This window comes from Diaphorina citri, unplaced genomic scaffold, assembly GCF_000475195.1.
Source record: "Diaphorina citri unplaced genomic scaffold, Diaci psyllid genome assembly version 1.1 scaffold450, whole genome shotgun sequence".
NCBI classification, from domain to species: domain Eukaryota; kingdom Metazoa; phylum Arthropoda; class Insecta; order Hemiptera; family Psyllidae; genus Diaphorina; species Diaphorina citri.
In genome coordinates, this window is record NW_007377885.1 from 138,799 (window position 1) to 158,937 (window position 20,139).

Consider the following 20,139-nt stretch of genomic DNA (forward strand, 5'->3'; position numbering starts at 1 on the left):
CCCCCCAATCTTTCCAACACCGTGAGATGGTGCCATGCCTATCTCACAGACACGGAAAGTAAGAATCTAAAGAAAATCATCTCGATGACAGTAATTCGCCGTCTCCTTTCAGGCCTATTCTATGGACAGGCCCAGGTATATTTTGTAGGTTTTGTTGTCGTCATTGTGTTCAGTGACGTCATTAATGATTTCGTCCAATGAGAAACAGTTTCGGCCCGGGTGTAGTTTCTTCCTGATTGCCAGTGGAGTGTTGGGTTTGTTCTGGCTCAGCTTTGGTTTCGATCTGGAATACAAATGGAAATGTTTTTAGTAATCGATCTGAAATACAAATGGAACTTTTGTTAGTAATCGATTTGGAATACAAATCGAAAGGTTGTTAGTAATTTTATCTTAATATTAGCCGCCATACGAGGTTCATGCCGGAAACATTCTCTACTAACTAAAAGTAGACATTGAATTTAATACAGTACCTATTTACCTTATTAATACTGCTGGAATGAGACTGGAAAATCCCTTTACCGTCGCGTCGCTTTCTAAATAAGGTCTTGTGTATGTTACAATAATTTTGTAATTGAACAACCTCATTTAAGTGTTCGAAATGTTCTTGTCTGAATTAGTTGTTATTGTCTCTGTAGCAAATTGCAATTTTCTATCGCTGATTTATTCAGCGTATTTTTTGGATGCGGCACCTGTTGTTGACCCCACAAATGTCATTGACTCACTGTTTGTTGTGCACAACAACAACAACAACTCACTGGTTAGGTGTGATACATTGTCTACTGTATCGCATGGCTCTCAGTCTCTGATTTCTCATCCATTGCTCCTTAGCTTGCTGTCATTTTGTACCTAATAAATACCTAATTTCCTGCATGGGAAAATTCTGTTTTATTATTAGATTATTACCCAACTTACTATGTACAGAAGTTATTTCACTTTCCACTTAGATAAGAACCTGTTAAAGCAGAAAAGCAGGCATAACTAGATTATTTTCTTGAAATGAAATATTAAAAAAATAGAAAGTAATAAATAAAAGTAAAGGATCCCTTTACGTAAAGGATCCCTTTACGTACATCGGGCTTCACATTCCGAAAATGAAAATCATCATGTCCACTTTCCTCAACCTCCGTGATTTTTTTTTTTTATGTTGGCTACCCTTTGTTTACATCTGGAAATTTCTTTGCCGCGAAATATTTGAATATTCCGAAAACAAATTTTTCGCTCTTTCTGTGAGTATCCGCAAGTTTTGCAAAATTCGGCAGATTTTCCATCTTTTCCCTTCAGTTTTGTACCTTTTTCCTTTTCCTGGGCTTCAAAAGTCTGCAGTGATGTCTTCTCTTGTTATGTGCTACAACAAAGGTTGTGGAAAGTCGTTTGATCCGTCTAAAAATGACAATGGTAAGTTGATCTTATGGGATAGAACTTAGTGGTGTTCAATTCTTTATTTTAACCCCAGGTAGTAAGCTAATAAGGTTAAGGTTGACATACCCCATCATAGAGATCCTGTTGTACTTGTGTAGCTGAAACTTGCATTGTCTTCTGAAAATAAGTTGAAATTGTGTAAGAACAAATGTGTCAAAAGCACAAGAAAAATGTGAAGAAATGGCAAGGCAACAATAAAATGTAAGTAGGTAGGATAAAGTTCTCCTGGACAGAAATTGAATTCGTGATCTTGTGCTCACATGGCAAATGAGCTACCCTTCAAGGTAACCACACAGGTTTTGTGAATAAGACCTGCTGCTGTTAATTTAATCCTATTTCTTTTTGTAGATGCTTGCACACATCATCCAGGAAATCCTGTGTTACTGGTTAGGTGTGATACATTGTCTACTGTATCGCATGGCTCTCAGTCTCTGATTTCTCATCCATTGCTCCTTAGCTTGCTGTCGTTTAATGTGTCAAAAGCACAAGAAAAATGTGAAGAAATGGCAAGGCAACAATAATATGTAGGTATAAGATAAAGTTCTCCTGGACAGAAATTGAATTCGTGATCTTGTGCTCACATGGCAAATGAGCTACCCTCCAAGCTAACCACACAGGTTTTGTGAATAAGACCTGCTGCTGTTAATTTAATCCTATTTCTTTTTGTAGATGCTTGCACACACCATCCAGGAAATCCTGTGTTCCATGATGCATACAAAGGCTGGTCCTGCTGCAATAAAAAATGTACAGACTTCACCGCTTGGTGATCTCTTGTCTTTGCCTGCGTTGGAGAAAGGAAACTTTGTTATGCCTTGGAATAATGTCTAGTTAGTATTGAAAATTTAACTTACCTAAGTTACCTGCGATTTTTACTTTCTATTTTAATTTACATTATTTTGCTGATTTCTTTGTCGTCCTCTTGTCAGCCATTACGAGTATGTGCATTTGCCATGTTGTGAGAATACGAAATTCCCTGTCCACTTGTCCACTATCACTAGTTAAAGTAAGCGAAGCCAAGTACTTCTGACTTCATAACCCATGTAGTACCTACATATGTATCGCTATAATTGATTGAAGCAATACCTAATTTCTAAAGACTGAAATACTTGTGCACCCTATCCAAAAGAAGGATGTAGTTACTGCACCTGTAGCACCAAAAATTCTCAAGAGGGATAGAGAGAAAAATCTTTGAAGATGGTACTTAGGTCTTTAGATTACACAAATAATAGAACTTAAGGTTATTAACACATTGGACACAGCGTGATCCACATACGGGTCACAGTGCCCTGAAGTCTGGTACATGTGACCCTTATAAGGGTTGCAGGAGAGTGTTGTAGTTCTGTACGTGTGACACTTATCAGGTGCACATTTCAATGTATTTCTTATGAAAAATATTTTCCTCTGGTACCAGGCTACACACATCCTTACTTGGTTTTCAAATATCAGGAGTAATATGTTTTTTATGGCCTGTCTGGTACCAGGCAGCAGACTCAAAATAAATAATAATAATAATAAAAAAAAACTGGCGTCCAATGTGTTAAAATTAAAAGTATAGTAAAACTATTGGTGTCATTTTTAATCAATCAGAAGTCAGATACCTAACTAAAATGAAGAAACACAATGTAGTCAAATTAGTCAGGAATAAGAAATACCTACTTATCTATTGTAATGTTATCTTCCTAGGGCTGCACTGTGTCTAGTCATAATCCTGTGAAACCTCCCGAGCCTGAGAGATATGTCCCGGATAAACAATCTGTCCAAGAAGTTATAGAAGTGAGAGCACCAGAACCCAAGGCCATGGAGAGGCCAAGTAAAGACACCCCTATGGTAAGATTGAAAGGAGTCTCCTAAAAGTATTGTTAGTTCCTTAAATATATCAACAAATAAACTGGTTTACTCGTAGAATGGGGCTGAGTAAATCAGGTAGATATACCTTCATGTCTTCTGTTGAGTTTTTTGCACATCAAAGCATTCACCCTTCAATGTCAGTTTAATTAAAGTTAGTTGTAAGTTCTTCACCAGAAGAAAAAATATTGTGTACCCAAGTACAAATTTTGTTTTCTATAATATAAATTGACTATTACCAATAATAACATTATTCCCTATTGACATATTTTCTCATCAGGTTGAACTCAAGCCAACCATCTCTCAAAACCTTCTTGAGCAAGTCAAAAACCTCAAACCCCTGTCACATCTGGACAGGGGTGATCTTTCTTCTTCCATACCACTGGGCACTAAATGCAAAAACAATGCCTGTAAACAATCTTATGAGGGCCCAGAGTCTCTCAGCACCATCTGTGTGCATCATGCTGGTGTGCCTGTGTTCCATGAGGGTCTCAAATTCTGGTCCTGCTGCACAAAGAAGACAACGGAATTCTCAGCATTCTTGCACTATACTCACTATTTACTTTTTCTTTACTTCGGTCAGAGCAGAAGTTTTCTTGTGGCAAAGATTTAACTTCAATTTTAGATCTATTTGGTTCTTCATTTTTTGCCGTTTTAGAAGCAGACTTTTTGTGATTTATTTTACTATCCATCGGCCCTGCACTAGGTTCACTTTTATCTTTAGACAGTCCTGTTACAGTTTCCAAGCGACCATCTTGAATTTCAGAGGCTGATTTGTCAGATTTCTCATTAACTTCTTCAAGATGTATGATTTCCTTCTTGATTGGTCGATTGTTAATGTCTTGATTTTCTACATCAAAATCATTACTCCACGCATTATTTTGTCCTTTAGTAGTTACAGTGTGATTTGAATTGTCTGCATTCTTCAAGTTGTTGCATGAATTTTCATCGACTGAAGAGCGGTTATGTTCGTGAGGACTAAGATCTCCATTTAGTAATGATAAGATGTCTTCTGTAAACAAGAAAAAAAATTTACATTGTGAACTTTTCAACAGATAGGTATATCGTTTTAATTCTAGCTAATAGTAGGTAAGTCGTTCGCACCAAATCCACAGGTGGTGCAGGTGGATTATGTCATGGTATACAGCTTGATAGCTTTTAGAATGTGGAAGAGGGAGTCAACACTCTTTGAACTGTTAGATCAGCCACACACTATCAGGTAGACCTGACTGCTACACCTGATCAGGTCCGCTTGTCAGGTGTATCTGATAACTGATGAGCACACACACTATCAGGTACACCTGACAGGCGGAGCTGATTAGGTGAACCTGTCGTCCGACCGATCATGTCGGAGAGGCAGGATAGGATATCGAAGACTGTGAGGGCATCGCTTTTCGTTCGTTCTTTGGTGGCAATTAATCTACCCTAGATACCTACCTTGTTTCACATACTCATACAGCATAGGCGTATCATTAAACCGGATTTTGGTCCCTGAGCGACTGCCATTTTTCGGAGATTCAGACTGAAGTTCAGCATTGGCTTCTCTGATCCGGGCGTATCATTAAACCGGATTTTGGTCCCTGAGCGAGTGCCATTTTTCGGAGATTCAGACTGAAGTTCAGCATTGGCTTCTCTGATCCGGTCTGATCGTTTGTAAGGATTGGGCACTGGAGTTAGAACCGTGGGATGTTCTCGGGATAGAATGTAAATGTCTGCGAAAAAGAAAATGCGAAATTCTTACAGACTTATCATTCAAATTGACTTTTTCATATCTCATAGAGTAGGTAGGTAACTACTGTTTTACAATTGACAATATTCAAAGTACCTAAAGGTGTGTCCAAACATAGTCGACCGGGCGTCGATCGACGAGGTCAATCGTTTAATAATCAGCGTTGTTGGAACCTATGACCATTGAGGAGCTCGATTAAATCCCAGAAAATGGGGAAGGCTGTTAGGGAGGTTTTGTGATTGATCCAAGGACTTGTCTTGGGTCTTTAGGGGTAAACATTTAGTAGGTACCTAATACAGCTGTGTGACTTAATTGATCGTTTCTTCTAGATACATACATATGTACTGTAGGTGCCTAAAACTGTGTCCACACATAGTCGACGCCGTCGATCGACGAGGTGAAAAGATTAATCTATGTTGTCAAGGCAGTGTACGGTTTCAGTCGACATCGATCGACGGTGTTGACTATATTTGGACACACCTATCCTACTCTATGGTAATCATCTCTCAAGGATTTACGAATCTATGGGCCATCAGAGTAGGTAATAAAATCGATTGCCCTTTACCGCATAAGCACTCTTCTGTTTACCTATCCTTACAGAAGACTGAAAAATGAATGAACCGAGACGTTTACCGGCAAGATTCTGAAGAACAAAGTTTACCACGATTTTGAACTTTCGATAAGAAATAAGAATTAATAAGAACACAAACTTTGAAATACTTGTAGCTTGTAGCTCATTGCATCAGACGAGGGTATCTTTCGACATAGCGTTTTTCAATTGTTTTCGTGTACGTTAAGGGAACCTATTTAGTATCGACGAGTTTTATTTTTAACCTCTGTGGTATCCAAAGGTAACAGTTAACCAAGGCTTTACGTCTTGCTATAGCTTTGAATTTATCTCCAAAAGGTGGGGTTGACAGCTTAACGAGTATGTGGATCAGAATAAAAAGTCAAACGTCGCGTCGTCAGAAAGAACATCCTACAGTTGGCTCTGGAGCTTCTGATGTACAGCATCCAAACTACATAGGATAAATCCATTTCTGTACAGCTACAAATACAATCTATTTTAGGAACTTTGCATGAATTTGATCTATAGGTAAATAGTAGATACTTGTGTACCAGTCTATTTTTTGTTATAGGTGTTTATATGAGATGCTTGTAAAAAAATTCAATTTCCTAGATAGATGTTGTAAGATAGAGCTGTAAGTACCTGTAGGGTAATGTAAGTATCTATGGTTTTGTAAGTCATTGATGATCGAAAATATGGAAATTAATCGCTGAAACTTGAACATAGAAATTGAATTTTGCATGTGTTTTTGCATTGCTCAATCGCAAATCTTACTAGTTTGAAAACATTTATCTCCAGGAAATCTATATCTAGCAGTGCAAAAACACGTGCAAATTTCAATTTCTTGCATATACCTAAGCGTACGCTTGATTAGTCACAATTTTAGTAGTTCTCTTTTCACACTCTTTTTTTCCTTTTCTAGAACCGTCCATTGATCAACACTTGGACCAGTCAGACCAGACTTACTCCTAATAAGACTTCAGTATTCCAATATCTAAAACCAGCCACTCACTATCAGGTACACCTGATCAGGTCCGTCTGATAGTGTGTGTGCTCATCAAGTAGACCCACTACCATCTCCACTGTCTTGATTCAACTTCTTCACACTATTCTCATACGGTTGACTACTCTTGATATTGTTCATCATCTTACACTGATGTCTCCTTAGTTCATCATCCTCCAAAGATCTCGTCATGTTCTTGCCATTTGTGTTGCCATCTTTACCCTTCTTCCTCATACTTCTCAGTTTATTTTGATTCTTATGATTGCTGCACATGCTCTCAGGGTAAAGATTTTCCAAGTCATTGAGACTTCCACTATCTTTACATAGTTTGTCAAGTTCATTATCAGACTCAAGTTCAAAGTCGGGGAGATAGTTCAGATCATTATGTGGATCCTCTTTGCGAAGGAATTCTTCAAGGTCAAATGATTCGTTGTCATCAGAGTCGGAATAGTTATCGTTCATGTAGCTCTTGTATTGCTCAAATGGTGGCACTAATACGACTAACTTGGATCGGTTACGTTCCTTGATTTACTTTTGCAACGGAAAATATTGCCAAGAAAACCCATAACGTCCCAAAACTATCTCCAAGTTCCGTAGGACATACTACGGCATACTATAACACAGATAGTTTAGCGAGATTTAACTTCAACACAGGATGGAATCAATACAAATAGCTTCTTACAACATGACACAGCAATTATAAAACATAACTTTACGATCCCCTGTCATCTAGCAGGAAATGTAACAATTGAAAGCTTAGAATATCCTCGACTGAAAGTTATAAACTTTTTATCAAGGAAGTTTTTATAAACGTTTCGGAAAGCTTTGGTAAGATTTCAGAAAAAAAGTTTATTCTGTCGTCATGACAATTTCTATTTTTGTACCTTCCGAGATAGCTTTCCATAGACAGGGTTGTCGTGAACGTGTGTGAAACATGTTGCTTACATGTACTCTTAAATCTACATACAGGTCAGAATAAGACTCTTTCTGTCGTTTCATATGACTGGTTAGATGGGCTTTTTTATGTGCTCAACATGATTTTGTAGTTATGAAAGATGCTTCATATTCAATAAAAATGATTTTTGACTAGGTAAAGAAAAATTGTGCCTAGAATCCTAGAACTAAAAAAAAGGCAATTTTCATCTGAATGATAACCAAAAACCAAGCATTCAAAATATTTCGAAAACACCCGGTATAGTCTATTTACTTTTTGTAATGCAGGTATTTATGTTCTATTATTTATTTAGGGTGTCCCCTTTGTATTTAGAGTGATAAAAAGCGGCGACCAGAGACCAGAGGTAGGTTACTTACCGGTCCGTAGTAGGTACATAGGTATCCACTATTCAGATATACCTGTACCTAGTTAGTAGGTATCTAGTTATCTCGATCTCGGGTTTTATCTGAAGCTTGGAATCAAAACAACTTGTCAGATAGGATGTTGACATGAGACAACTTTGTCTTGTTTCTTTAACAAGACTTGTGTCAAGAGATCGGCATTTAGTCTGCTATTCTTGGACATCTAATTGGAAATGTATCCAACCACACATCCGCATTTGGATTTAATAATCACATGAACATCAATACAGAAAAATACCTCATTGAAAAAAAGAGCACACACTCACAACCCCGATCCACACTTTCGATTTTGCTCCAAAATGAATAGCTTAAATCCTTGAAGGAAATTTTGCTAAAAAGTTCCAGAGATGGCATTTCGTATGATGGTGATGGAGCTTTTGCACTATTCTTGGACATCTAAATCTAATTGGATATGTATCCAACCACACATCCGCATTTGGATTTAATAATCACTTGAACATCAATACAGAAAAATACCTCATTGAAAAAAAGAGCACACACACACAACCCCGATCCACACTTTCGATTTTGTTCCAAAATGAATAGCTTAAATCCTTGAAGGAAATTTTGCTAAAAAGTTCCAGAGATGGCATTTCGTATGATGGTGATGGAGCTTTTGCAACGGAAAATATTGCCAAGAAAACCCATAACGTCCCAAAACTATCTCCAAGTTCTGCAGGACATACTACGGCATAACACAGATAGTTTAGCGAGATTTAACTTCAACACAGGATTATGCAACGATTAGGACGAAGGAGGAAAAAAAAGTTTTAAAAAATAGTTCTTTCATTCATAGGAATACTAGAGGTGTATGTAACTACCTATGCCTATTATTATTTATTAGGTATGATTTATACATGTGCGCCTTACACCCTTACGCCTTACACCCGAAAGATAAAACTAGTGTCCTCAAGAATTTAATAATAAAAAAAGACATGATTATCTGAGGAAACCCTAGCAGGATATTGGATTAACCAATAAAATTTGTCTGTATGTATGAGCTATGTTATAGTTACTTCATATTTTTACATAACCATAAAAAAAGAAAAAAAAAAATGTAAAAACATATCTACCACATTACATATCAAACAAATTTACTATATTTTCATATCATTTCAATCAGACTTCGTTTTGGGTGAATGTGAGTGAATGTATGATTATGGGGATTAAAGATTCAGACAGTCTCATTTGAATATTAACTATTACGTCCGTAATCAGTTGTACAGTACCGGTTCCAAGAGGTATAGTCTAATCTGCCATCAGCAAAATCAGCAAAAAATTCAGTAGATCAAGATACTCATGCACGATGAATACTTTATCAAGATCTGTATTATTAGACGGATTAAGGCAAGAATTTTAACGAGAATGAATTACTGTCGAGTTTGGACCGAATTTGGGACATTTCTTGTTAGATTAAGTCGAAAGAAGAACTAGGAGACGAAAGGTTATTGTTGGATCACTGTAGCTAAGAAACACCGGGTGTGGCACACATTTGAACGGTGACTGTCTGGGAATGCACTCTTTAATAATCAGCGTTGTGGGAACCTATGACCATTGAGGAGCTCGATTAAATCCCAGAAAATGGGGAAGGCTGTTAGGGAGGTTTTGTGATTGATCTAAGGACTTGTCTTGGGTCTTTAGGGGTAAACATTTAGTAGGTACCTAATACAGCTGTGTGACTTAATTGATCGTTTCTTCTAGATACAAATTAGGTATGAGGTGTAAATTTTATATAGGACTCTTAAAAAATAAATAGAATGTGAATAATATTGAGATTTGTATTATGTGTCCAGCACTAAAATACTTAATACACTGAGAAGTAGTTTGTATCAGATTGTGATTTTTTCCATACATCCACATAAGTACAACGAAAAATAATGTTCATTAAATGTTTCTATATTTTGCGTATTCCAGCCCACTCATGCCCATCTTTCAGCGAGGAAGACCAAAGATATGTCCACACTTGGTTAACACAATTGGTGAAACATTTCATAGTGATATACGTACAGTTGAAGAAGTGCCGAAAAACCATAAAACTCTATTTCGTGTTAATATAGGCCTTCGAACTCTTGACGTTCGCGCGCCTCCCGTCTTGCTTGATTTTGACCTAATGTTCCCAATTTTTCTGTCGCAGGCTCTAAAACGGATATTTCCACCCATTTCCCAATCTTGAAATTTTGTTTTAATCTGGATGCAACGTGTTGGAATTACTAGAATTTTCTTGGCTCATAGATTATTCTTGGTCAAATTACTCAACGAAATTACTTCTGTGAGTAGGTTTTGCTCATCTGCATTTGGACTTAAATATTGGCGCACTGTGGTTAGTAACCACTGGTTACATTAGAACAGGACAAGTATGACCCCTAGACGTCTTGTTAGACCCAGACCCAGCACTTTGGTGCTCAAAGATTATAATGAAACCATAAGCAGTTGGTAAAACTTTGAAAACCAAAATCTAGTAACCTATAGCCAGCCTCTTCCAAGAATGACTCCCCACTCCTCACTATATACAGCACTTCTCCTGGCACAAGAAATGTTGACACCGTTTGTAAATATTTCTTACTTACGACCTTTTTTTTAACGCGTGAGGGGCGTAGTGTTTCCTTGAATAAGACCCTGAGCTTAGATCTGGAATTTATTTTTTACTAACTAGGTAGCTCGGACTGGTAGTGAAAGGATCAAATCGATGAGAGTTCAACTTGTAGGTGTTTTGACCTATGACTCCTCTGGTGAACAGGTTAGGATTCACATTGAAAACCAAGTACCTAATAATATAAGAGCTGAGCTAAGGAGTACAATATGTTGAATTGTTGATAGTGTTGATATACAATAGACGAAGATCTCGAATTTATTTATTTATTTTATTTTACTAACTAGGTAGTTTGGACTGGTAGTGAAAGGATCAAATCGATGAGAGTTCAATTTGTAGGTGTTTTGACCTATGACTCCTCTGGTGAACAGGTTAGGATTCATATTGAAAACCAAGTACCTAATAATATAAGAGCTGAGCTAAGGAGTACAATATGTTGAATTGTTGATAGTGTTGATATACAATAGACGATGAACTATCGACTACAATATGTATAGAACAGACGATACCATTATTCATGTTTACACATTTTAATTTAGTGAATACCATATTGGTTAATTTGGTGATATAATCAGGTAGCTTTTGGTGACACTTTCTGGTGGCACGAGGTTTTTGCAATATCTTCGGCAAAGGCTCTCTGTTGCAATCCAAATAGGTATTTCCAAAACATTTAAATCCTAACTTTGATTTTAAGTACATAGGATAAAGTTACAAACCTACCTATAAGCAATAAACATTAAATGAAAGAATCATACTGTGAGTTGTGAGTTATTCAACACTCAACAATGATATTCTCTATTTACATTTGCAATTTACAATTGTATAATATCTGCAAATAATACAAATACATATTATGTAGATAATAATACAATTGTATAAAGTATAAGTGTATAATAACAGCAAATGACTTTTCATTTACAACGATATTAAAACAATGACTGATCCGCGGCCATTTACAGTCACACCCAAACTTTCTGCCCCCAGGAGCTGTGGATGGACGCTGTGGACATTTCTGCTTGCACTTACTACTACCACCTCCACCTCCATTGTCTTGATTCAACTTCTTCACACTATTCTCATACGGTTGACTACTCTTGATATTGTTCATCATCTTACACTGATGTCTCCTTAGTTCAACAATGACTAGCAAATCCAGCGGTGATTTAATAAGAGAAAGAGCCGTCAGGAAGGTGTTGGAATATAAGTCGAGTATTTAAACGAATCACTCATCCAGATAATCTATGCAACACTCTCCGTTTCATAATCAGTATTCGAGTAGCCTATACGTATGCTAATTAAATCCTCCCACATTCTTGAAAGCGACTGGAAACGAGCAGCAAATAGGAATTCACGACGATTTCAGGTCTACATAATAGTGTGTGTGCTCATCTGATATCAGGTAGATCTGACGCGACGGGCCGTACCTGTCAGGTCTACCTGGTAGTGAGTGGCTGGCCTAACTAACGTCTCGTTATACCAATCAATCCACTGTGACTCATGTATTGATGTGGAAATTTTGTTAGTAATCGGATCTGGAATACAATGGGAAGGTTGTTAGTAATTTCATTTCATTTGAAAAATCAAGAAACAATATTCTTTGTAAACCAAGCACAAATCAGACTGATTTCACGGAGAAAAGTCGCAAGAAGACAGAACATATCAATCAATGAAGAGGGTACATTCCTCTTGATGTATCAGGAGATATACAAAATGGCAGGAGTTGAGCTCAAATTTCGGCAAATTCTTGGACTTGTAAAATAATAGTTGCAAAATTTCGGCAAATTCTTGGACTTGTAAAATAATAGTTGCACTAGCTGAAAACTTAACCGGTATCGAATTGTAGTTTGCAAAATTGAAGAACGTATATAAAAAAAACACTCTTTCGAACGGCAGATTAATACTAATAAAAGGTGGTAAAAGGTCGGAGACATTTTCTTCAAACCAATTGTTGACATACAAAACGTTCTCTTCCAAATTAGTTTCAGTTGTTGACTGGTTTACTCACTGGTTAGGTGTGATACATTGTCTACTGTATCGCATGGCTCTCAGTCTCTGATTTCTCATCCATTGCTCCTTAGCTTGCTGTCGTTTCTTCAGCAGCCACTCGTGGAACATTCTCTCGTTCTCCATCTTCCTCCTTTCCTCCTCGTCCATTTTCCTCTGTCTCCTTTCTCTCATCCGTTTGGTGATCTCTTGTCTTTGCCTGCGTTGGAGAAAGGAAACTGTGTTATGCCTTGGAATATTGTCTAGTTAGTATTGAAAATTTAACTTACCTATGTTACCTGCCATTTTTACTTTCTATTTAAATTTACATTATTTCGCTGATTTCTTTGTCGTCCTTTTGTCAGCCATTACGAATATGTGCTTGTGCATTTGCCATGTTGTGAGAATACGAGATTCCCTGTCCACTTGTCCACTATCACTGGTTAAAGTAAGCGAAGCCAAGTACTTCTGACTTCATAACCCATGTAGTACCTACATATGTATCGCTATAATTGATTGAAGCAATACCTTACCTTTTCCTCTCACAAAGTTGCTCGGCAGACAGTCCATACTCTGATCTCAGTCCATTATACTCCGGTAGTTTTATCCGCGGCCATTTACAGTCACACCCAAACTTTCTGCCCCCAGGAGCTGTGGATGGACGTTGTGGACATTTCTGCTTGCACTTCCCACTACCACCTCCACTGTCTTGATTCAACTTCTTCACACTATTCTCATACGGTTGACTACTCTTGATATTGTTCATCATCTTACATTGATGTCTCCTTAGTTCATCATCCTCCAAAGATCTCGTCATGTTCTTGCCATTTGTGTTATCTTTACCCTTCTTCCTCATACTTCTCAGTTTATTTTGATTCTTATGATTGCTGCACATGCTCTCAGGGTATAGATTTCCCAAGTCATTGAGACTTCCACTATCTTTACATAGTTTGTCAAGTTCGTTGTCAGACTCAAGTTCAAAGTCAGGTAGATAGTTCAGATCGTTATGTGGATCCTCTTTGCGAAGGAATTCTTCAAGGTCAAATGATTCGTTATCATCAGAATCGGAATAGTTATCGTTCATGTAGCTCTTGTATTGCTCAAATGGTGGCACTAATACGACTAACTTGGATCGGTTACGTTCCTTGATTTCTTCTAGTTTGGATTTGACCTCCTCTGTTGACAAAAGTAATTCATTGGAGTTTTTCGGCTCTGACAGGTCAGTCTCTTGGGTTTTTAATGTAGTAGGAATATCTAACCTCTGACTTACTTCGGTTGGGGCTCTGACAGTTCAGTCTCTCGGGTTTGTAATGTAGTAGAAATATCTAACCTCTGACTTACTTCGGTTGTTTCTGCAGAATCAGTTGGTTCTTTCAATTCTATTGAGTCATGCCGAGTGGGTCTTATTCTAGCACTGTTCTTACTATCAACATCTTTAACTTTCGAGTGATCTTTACCTTGTGCTTTGAGACTGTCATTTTTGTTGTTTTTATTTGCTTGAGGCTTCGCAGTTTTACTTGCAGTTTCATTTATATCTTGTTTCCCATTCAATTTATTTTTATTGGTGCTTTGGTTCTTTTTGTTGCTTCCATTTGTCTTAGTATTGATTCTACTCGGATCTGACTTGATTTTTTCTTCTTTGTCATTGACCGGCTCTGACAGGTCAGTCTCTTGGGTTTTTAATGTAGTAGGAATATCTAACCTCTGACTTACTTCGGTTGTTTCTGCAGAATCAGTTGGTTCTTTCAATTCTATTGAGTCATGCCGAGTGCGTCTTATTCTAGCACTGTTCTTACTATCAACATCTTTAACTTTCGAGTGATCTTTACCTTGTGCTTTTACACTGTCAGTGTTGTTGGTTTTATTTGCTTGAGGCTTCGCAGTTTTACTTGAAGTTTCATTTATATCTCGTTTTCCATTCAATTTATTTTTACTGGTGCTTTGGTTCTTTTTGTTGCTTCCATTTGTCTTAGTATTGATTCTACTCGGATCTGACTTGATTTTTTCTTCTTTGTCATTGACACCACTTTTCGTTTTTCCATTCTGGGACGTTACAGGTTTTGCTGATTTATTGTAAGATCCTATTCGTTCAGTACTGCTAGGTCTATAGTTGAGTTTGTTCTCAGGATTGTTTACAACGGGGTTTATTTTTACGCTATTCATTATCAAATGATTTTCATTTGTTTGATCGTCTTCATTAGTTAAATTCTTTAGTTCCAGTGTGTTATTGTTTGAGGTTTTTAGAATATCATCAATATTATCTGTTGTTTCAAATTGGTTTTCATTAAGTTGGTCAGTTTGATCAAAAGTCAGAGTGTGGTTAATTGTATCATTTACAACTTCGTTACTGAAAGTGGGGTTTATTTTTACGCTATTCATTATCAAATGATTTTCATTTGTTTGATCGTCTTCATTAGTTAAATTCTTTAGTTCGAGTGTGTTATTGTTTGAGGTTTTTAGAATATCATCAATATTCTCTGTTGTTTCAAATTGGTTTTCATTAAGTTGGTCAGTTTGATCAAAAGTCAGAGTGTGGTTAATTGTATCATTTTCAACTTCGCTACTGAAAGCTAATCTTTGAGCACTATACTCACTATTTACTTTTTCTTTACTTCGGTCAGAGCAGAAGTTTTCTTGTGGTTACTGAAAGCTAATCTTTGAGCACTATACTCACTATTTACTTTTTCTTTACTTCGGTCAGAGCAGAAGTTTTCTTGTGGCAAAGATTTAACTTCAATTTTAGATCTATTTGGTTCTTCATTTTTTGCCGTTTTAGAAGCAGACTTTTTGTGATTTATTTTACTATCCATCGGCCCTGCACTAGGTTCACTTTTATCTTTAGATAGTCCTGTTACAGTTTCCAAGCGACCATCTTGAATTTCAGAGGCTGATTTGTCAGATTTCTCATTAACTTCTTCAAGATGTATGATTTAGTGGAGGGAGGGTACCCATACCTCATACCTCATGTATCCTTTCCGCTAGGGGCGAAATTTATCCTAAACAGATAAACTTGTTCTTGGAACAGTTGGCTTTGTCCGATCCTGTCCTTCTCTTTTATTTCGAGACGATACTTAAGACCAGTTAGAGTTTCCTCTATCAAACCTAAAAAAGAAAGAAAAAAAGGGTTAACATATTCCCCAAGCGACCATCTTGAATTTCAGAGGCTGATTTGTCAGATTTCTCATTAACTTCTTCAAGATGTATGATTTCCTTCTTGATTGGTCGATTGTTAATGTCTTGATTTTCTACATCAAAATCATTACTCCACGCATTATTTTGTCCTTTAGGAGTCACAGTTTGATTTGAATTGTCTGCATTCTTCAAGTTGTTGCATGAATTTTCATCGACTGAAGAATGGTTATGTTCGTGAGGACTAAGATCTCCATTTAGTAATGATAAGATGTCTTCTGTAAACAAGAAAAAAAATTTACATTGTGAACTTTTCAACAGATAGGTATATCGTTTTAATTCTAGCTAATAGTAGGTAAGTCGTTCGCACCAAATCCACAGGTGGTGCAGGTGGATTATGTCATTGTATACAGCTTGATAGCTTTTAGATTGTGGAAGAGGGAGTCAACACTCTTTGAACTGTTAGATCAGCCACACACTATCAGGTAGACCTGACTGCTACACCTGATCAGGTCCGCTTGTCAGGTGTATCTGATAACTGATGAGCACACACACTATCAGGTACACCTGACAGGCGGAGCTGATTAGGTGAACCTACCTGTCGTCCGACCGATCATGTCGGAGAGGCAGGATAGGATATCGAAGACTGTGAGGGCATCGCTTTTCGTTCGTTCTTTGGTGGCATGAATTGTCTGCATTCTTCAAGTTGTTGCATGAATTTTCATCGACTGAAGAGCGGTTATGTTCGTGAGGACTAAGATCTCCATTTAGTACTTCTGGTGTATGCAAATTCTACCATGTGGAAACTTATAACACTATCACTGACTAGACTCAATAGTACTTACGTTGGTAGCTCATACTTAATAGTGCGACTTGGGAAGGAAAACGATAGTATCTATTCATTGTGAAAAGATAATACCTATATACCTCGGTAGCGTAGTTAGATATCTGTTGCAATAAATTTTAAACGCAAGATATTTTCTTAATTAAATTTTACAAAGACATATTATGCACTTTAAAATGGACGTTCCTATGTGCCAATAAAACATATTTACAGATCTTTGAGGAATTTGATGCTTTCAAAAAGCCTTATTACCTCTTATAGGGATCTCTATGGACAAAGAACTTGGCTAGATACCAAATTCTTGCAAGAATTGCTTTTCAAAGTCTAATAGGTACCTATTATAAATTATAAGTATACCTACCTACATAATTATTTTTATTAAAAAATTGATTCACATATTTACCTTCACAAAAAACGGTTATTAGGTGACATTCTGCGTAGGGAAATCACGAGTACAAAACTACCCAGAACGAAATTTCCAATCGAATAATTTTCACAATTTCAGCTTTATTTGAAGATCTCCAAAAAGTCAAAAGTACACGCGGAAAGGGCGTCCCGACAGACTATTGTTCGAATCAATACAAATAGCTTCTTGCAACATGACACAGCAATTATAAAACATAACTTTACGATCCCCTGTCATCTAGCAGGAAATGTAACAATTGAAAGCTTAGAATATCCTCGACTGAAAGTTATAAACTTTTTATCAAGGAAGTTTTTATGAACGTTTCGGAAAAAGCTTTGGTAAGATTTTCAGAGAAAAAAAGTTTATTCTGTCGTCATGACAATTTCTATTTTTGTACCTTCCGAGATAGCTTTCCATATACAGGGTTGTCGTGAACGTATGTGAAACATGTTGCTTACATGTATTCTTAAATCTACGTACCTACAGGTCAGAATAAGACTCTTTTCTAACGTTTCATTTGAGGGGTTTGAAGGGCTTTTATGTGATAAACATGATTTTAGAATTGTGAAATTTTTGCGACATGCTGCATGCTGATTTTTAATAAAAATGATATATGACTAGGTACATCAGAAAAATTGTGCCTAGAAATCAGGATATGTTACCCAAAAAAAAGCAAATTTCACCTGAAGGATTACCATCCAAAATATTGGTAAAGCACCCTGTATAGTCTATTTACTTTTGTAATGCAGGTATTTATGTTCTATTATTTATTTAGGGTGTCCCCTTTGTATTTAGAGTGATAAAAAGCCTTTGTGATTTTCTTTTCTCTGATCCGGTCTGATCGTTTGTAAGGATTGGGCACTGGAGTTAGAACCGTGGGATGTTCTCGGGATAGAATGTAAATGTCTGCGAAAAAGAAAATGCGAAATTCTTACAAACTTATAATTCAAATTGACTTTTTCATATCTCATAGAGTAGGTAGGTAACTACTGTTTTACAATCGACAATATTCAAAGTACCTAAAGGTGTGTCCAAACATAGTCGACCGGGCGTCGATCGACGAGGTCAATCTATGTTTTTGAAGCAGTGTGGACGGTTCAGTTGACGTTGATCGACGGGCGGTCGACTTTGTCACACCTTTACGGTTTTACATCATGTTTGATCAATGATCATTCATGTGTATACCATTTGAAAATACTTTTGGGCTGTCAAATTGGAGAAAAGGACATAGTTTTTGTCAAATTAAACAAATTTGGCTCGTTGGTCTTAGTTGGCATTTGGTTAGTTTGAAGTTAGAAGATGGGAACTATCACTTACAAAAGTCTCTGGTTTCTTCATCATCCTCTTCTTCAATATGGTTCATGTTGGTTTCCTCCTCTGTGATTTTGCTGAGCACATCTGTCATATTCAACAGTTCTTCTCAATTGTAGACTCCTGGACTTCTACAACTCAAGTTTAGACTCCCTGACTCTTTTACGCCTCAATTGTAGACTCATTCATTCATTCATTTGGATTTAGTGACTCGCAATTGTAGACCCTCTCTCTTTTACACCTCAATTGTATAGATTCATTCGGATTTAGTGACTCGCAAACACTAACTTGGCACTTCAAGTTGATTGATTCACTTATACCACTTTTGGGCTGTCAAATTGGAGAAAAGGACATAGTTTTTGTCAAATTAAACAAACTTGGCTCGTTGGTCTTAGTTCGCATTTGGTTAGTTAGAAGTTAGAAGATGGGAACTATCACTTACAGAAGTCTCTGGTTTCTTCATCATCCTCTTCTTCAATGTGGTTCATGTTGGTTTCCTCCTCTGTGATTTTGCTGAGCACATCTGTCATATTGAACAGTTCTTTTCAATTGTAGACTCCTGGACTTCTACAACTCAAGTTTAGACTCCCTGACTCTTTTACACCTTAATTGTAGACTCATTCATTCATTTGGATTTAGTGACTCGCAATTGTAGACTCTCTCTCTTTTACACCTCAATTGTATAGATTCATTCGGATTTAGTGACTCGCAAACACTAACTTGGCACTTCAAGTTGATTGATTCACTGTACTTCTGTGAATGAAAACAACATAAAGGAGTTATTGATTTAAATGAAAGAATACACTTGACATACACAATTGTACACACGTTGGATTAGGTATGAGGTGTAAATTTTATATAGGACTCTTAAAAAATAAATAGAATCTGATAATGTGAATAATATTGAGATTTGTATTGTGCCCAGCACTAAAACACTTAATACACTGAGAAGTAGTTTGTGTAAGATTGTGATTTCCGTCATACATCCACATAAGTACAACGAAAAATAATGTTCATTAAAAGTTTCTATATTTTGCGTCTATTCCAGCCCACTCTTGCCCATCTTTCAGCGTGGAAGACCAAAGATATGTCCACACTTGGTTTTTTCTGACCAAATTCCTGTGTGCGGAGTCCAGTATGTAGGACTATTGCACCCCATATGTCCACACTTGATGAACACATTTGGTGAAATGTTTCAAAATGATATACGTATACGTACAATTGAGGAAGTGCCGAAAAACCATGAAACTCTATTTCGTGTTAACATGGGCCTTCTAACTCTTGACGTTTGCGCGCCTCCCGACATGCTTAATATTGACCTAATCTTTACAATTTTTTTGTCGCAGGCCCTAAATCGGATATTTCCACCCATTTCCCTGTCTTGAAATGTTGTCCATGTATAGAACAATCGTATCATTTCCATCTCCAGTCTGGATGCAGCGTGCTGGAATCACTAGAATTTTCTTGGCTCATCGATTATTCTTGGTCAAATTACTCAACGAAATTACCTCTGTGAGTAGGTTTTGCTTATCTGCATTTGGAGATTGGCGCACTGTGGTTCGTAACCACGGGTTACATTAGAACAGGACAAGTATGACCCCTAGACGTCTTGTTAGACCCAGCACTTTGGTGCTCAAAGATTATAATGAAACCATAAGTTTCTTTCATTCATAGGAATACTAGAGGTGAATGTAACTACCCATGCCTATTATTATTTATTAGGTATGATATATATACATGTGCGCCTTACACCCAAAAGATAAAACTAGTGTCCTCAAAAATTTAATAATAAAAAAAAAGACATGATTATCTGAGGAAACCCTAGCAGGATATTGGATTAGCCAATAAAATTTGTCTGTATGTATGAGCTATGTTATAATTATTTCATATTTTTACATAACCATAAAAAAAGAAGAAGAAAAAAAAAAAAACATGTAAAAACATATCTACCACATT

The 20,139-nt window shown here is 36.9% G+C and overlaps 3 protein-coding genes across 3 annotated transcripts; 1 reads left to right on the plus strand and 2 right to left on the minus strand.

The window, feature by feature from the left end:
- The first annotated feature begins 1,190 nt into the window (after positions 1 to 1,190).
- Positions 1,191 to 3,877, plus strand: LOC103508952 (cysteine and histidine-rich domain-containing protein-like). The gene is given in 4 exon segments (XM_026823412.1): positions 1,191 to 1,395; positions 2,089 to 2,192; positions 3,103 to 3,246; positions 3,545 to 3,877. Coding segments are annotated over 4 exon segments (651 nt in total). The 5' UTR covers positions 1,191 to 1,325.
- An 830-nt stretch (positions 3,878 to 4,707) lies between these two features.
- On the minus strand, positions 4,708 to 18,494 carry LOC113467306. Its single transcript, XM_026823413.1, has 3 exons — positions 18,425 to 18,494; positions 18,190 to 18,351; positions 4,708 to 4,976 (listed from the first exon to the last, which is right to left on the minus strand). The coding sequence occupies exons 2-3, from the start codon at positions 18,275 to 18,277 to the stop codon at positions 4,708 to 4,710; spliced, it is 357 nt and encodes a 118-aa protein (XP_026679214.1). The 5' UTR covers positions 18,278 to 18,351; positions 18,425 to 18,494.
- LOC103508953 (coiled-coil domain-containing protein 181-like) lies at positions 12,024 to 15,322 on the minus strand. The gene is made up of 4 exons (XM_026823417.1): positions 15,133 to 15,322; positions 14,196 to 14,836; positions 13,027 to 13,752; positions 12,024 to 12,713 (listed from the first exon to the last, which is right to left on the minus strand). Exons 1-4 carry the CDS (start codon positions 15,301 to 15,303, stop codon positions 12,512 to 12,514), a joined length of 1,740 nt encoding a protein of 579 aa, XP_026679218.1. The 5' UTR covers positions 15,304 to 15,322; the 3' UTR covers positions 12,024 to 12,511.
- Positions 18,495 to 20,139: the final 1,645 nt, after the last annotated feature.

What these genes read in the sequence shown, in the direction of transcription:
- LOC103508953 (XM_026823417.1), bottom strand. Translation starts at nt 15,303, where the DNA reads ATGGATAGTAAAATAAATCACAAAAAGTCTGCTTCTAAAACGGCAAAA. An exon ending in AAAGATTAGCTTTCAGTAAC is followed by an intron (nt 14,837 to 15,132) that starts CACAAGAAAACT and finishes ACTTTCAGTAAC; the next exon opens with GAAGTTGTAAATGATACAAT. An exon ending in CAACTTTGTGAGAGGAAAAG is followed by an intron (nt 12,714 to 13,026) that starts GTAAGGTATTGC and finishes TCTCCAACGCAG; the next exon opens with GCAAAGACAAGAGATCACCA.
- LOC113467306 (XM_026823413.1), bottom strand. Translation starts at nt 18,277, where the DNA reads ATGACAGATGTGCTCAGCAAAATCACAGAGGAGGAAACCAACATGAAC. An exon ending in TGAAGAAACCAGAGACTTTT is followed by an intron (nt 4,977 to 18,189) that starts GTAAGTGATAGT and finishes TCTTTTTCGCAG; the next exon opens with ACATTTACATTCTATCCCGA.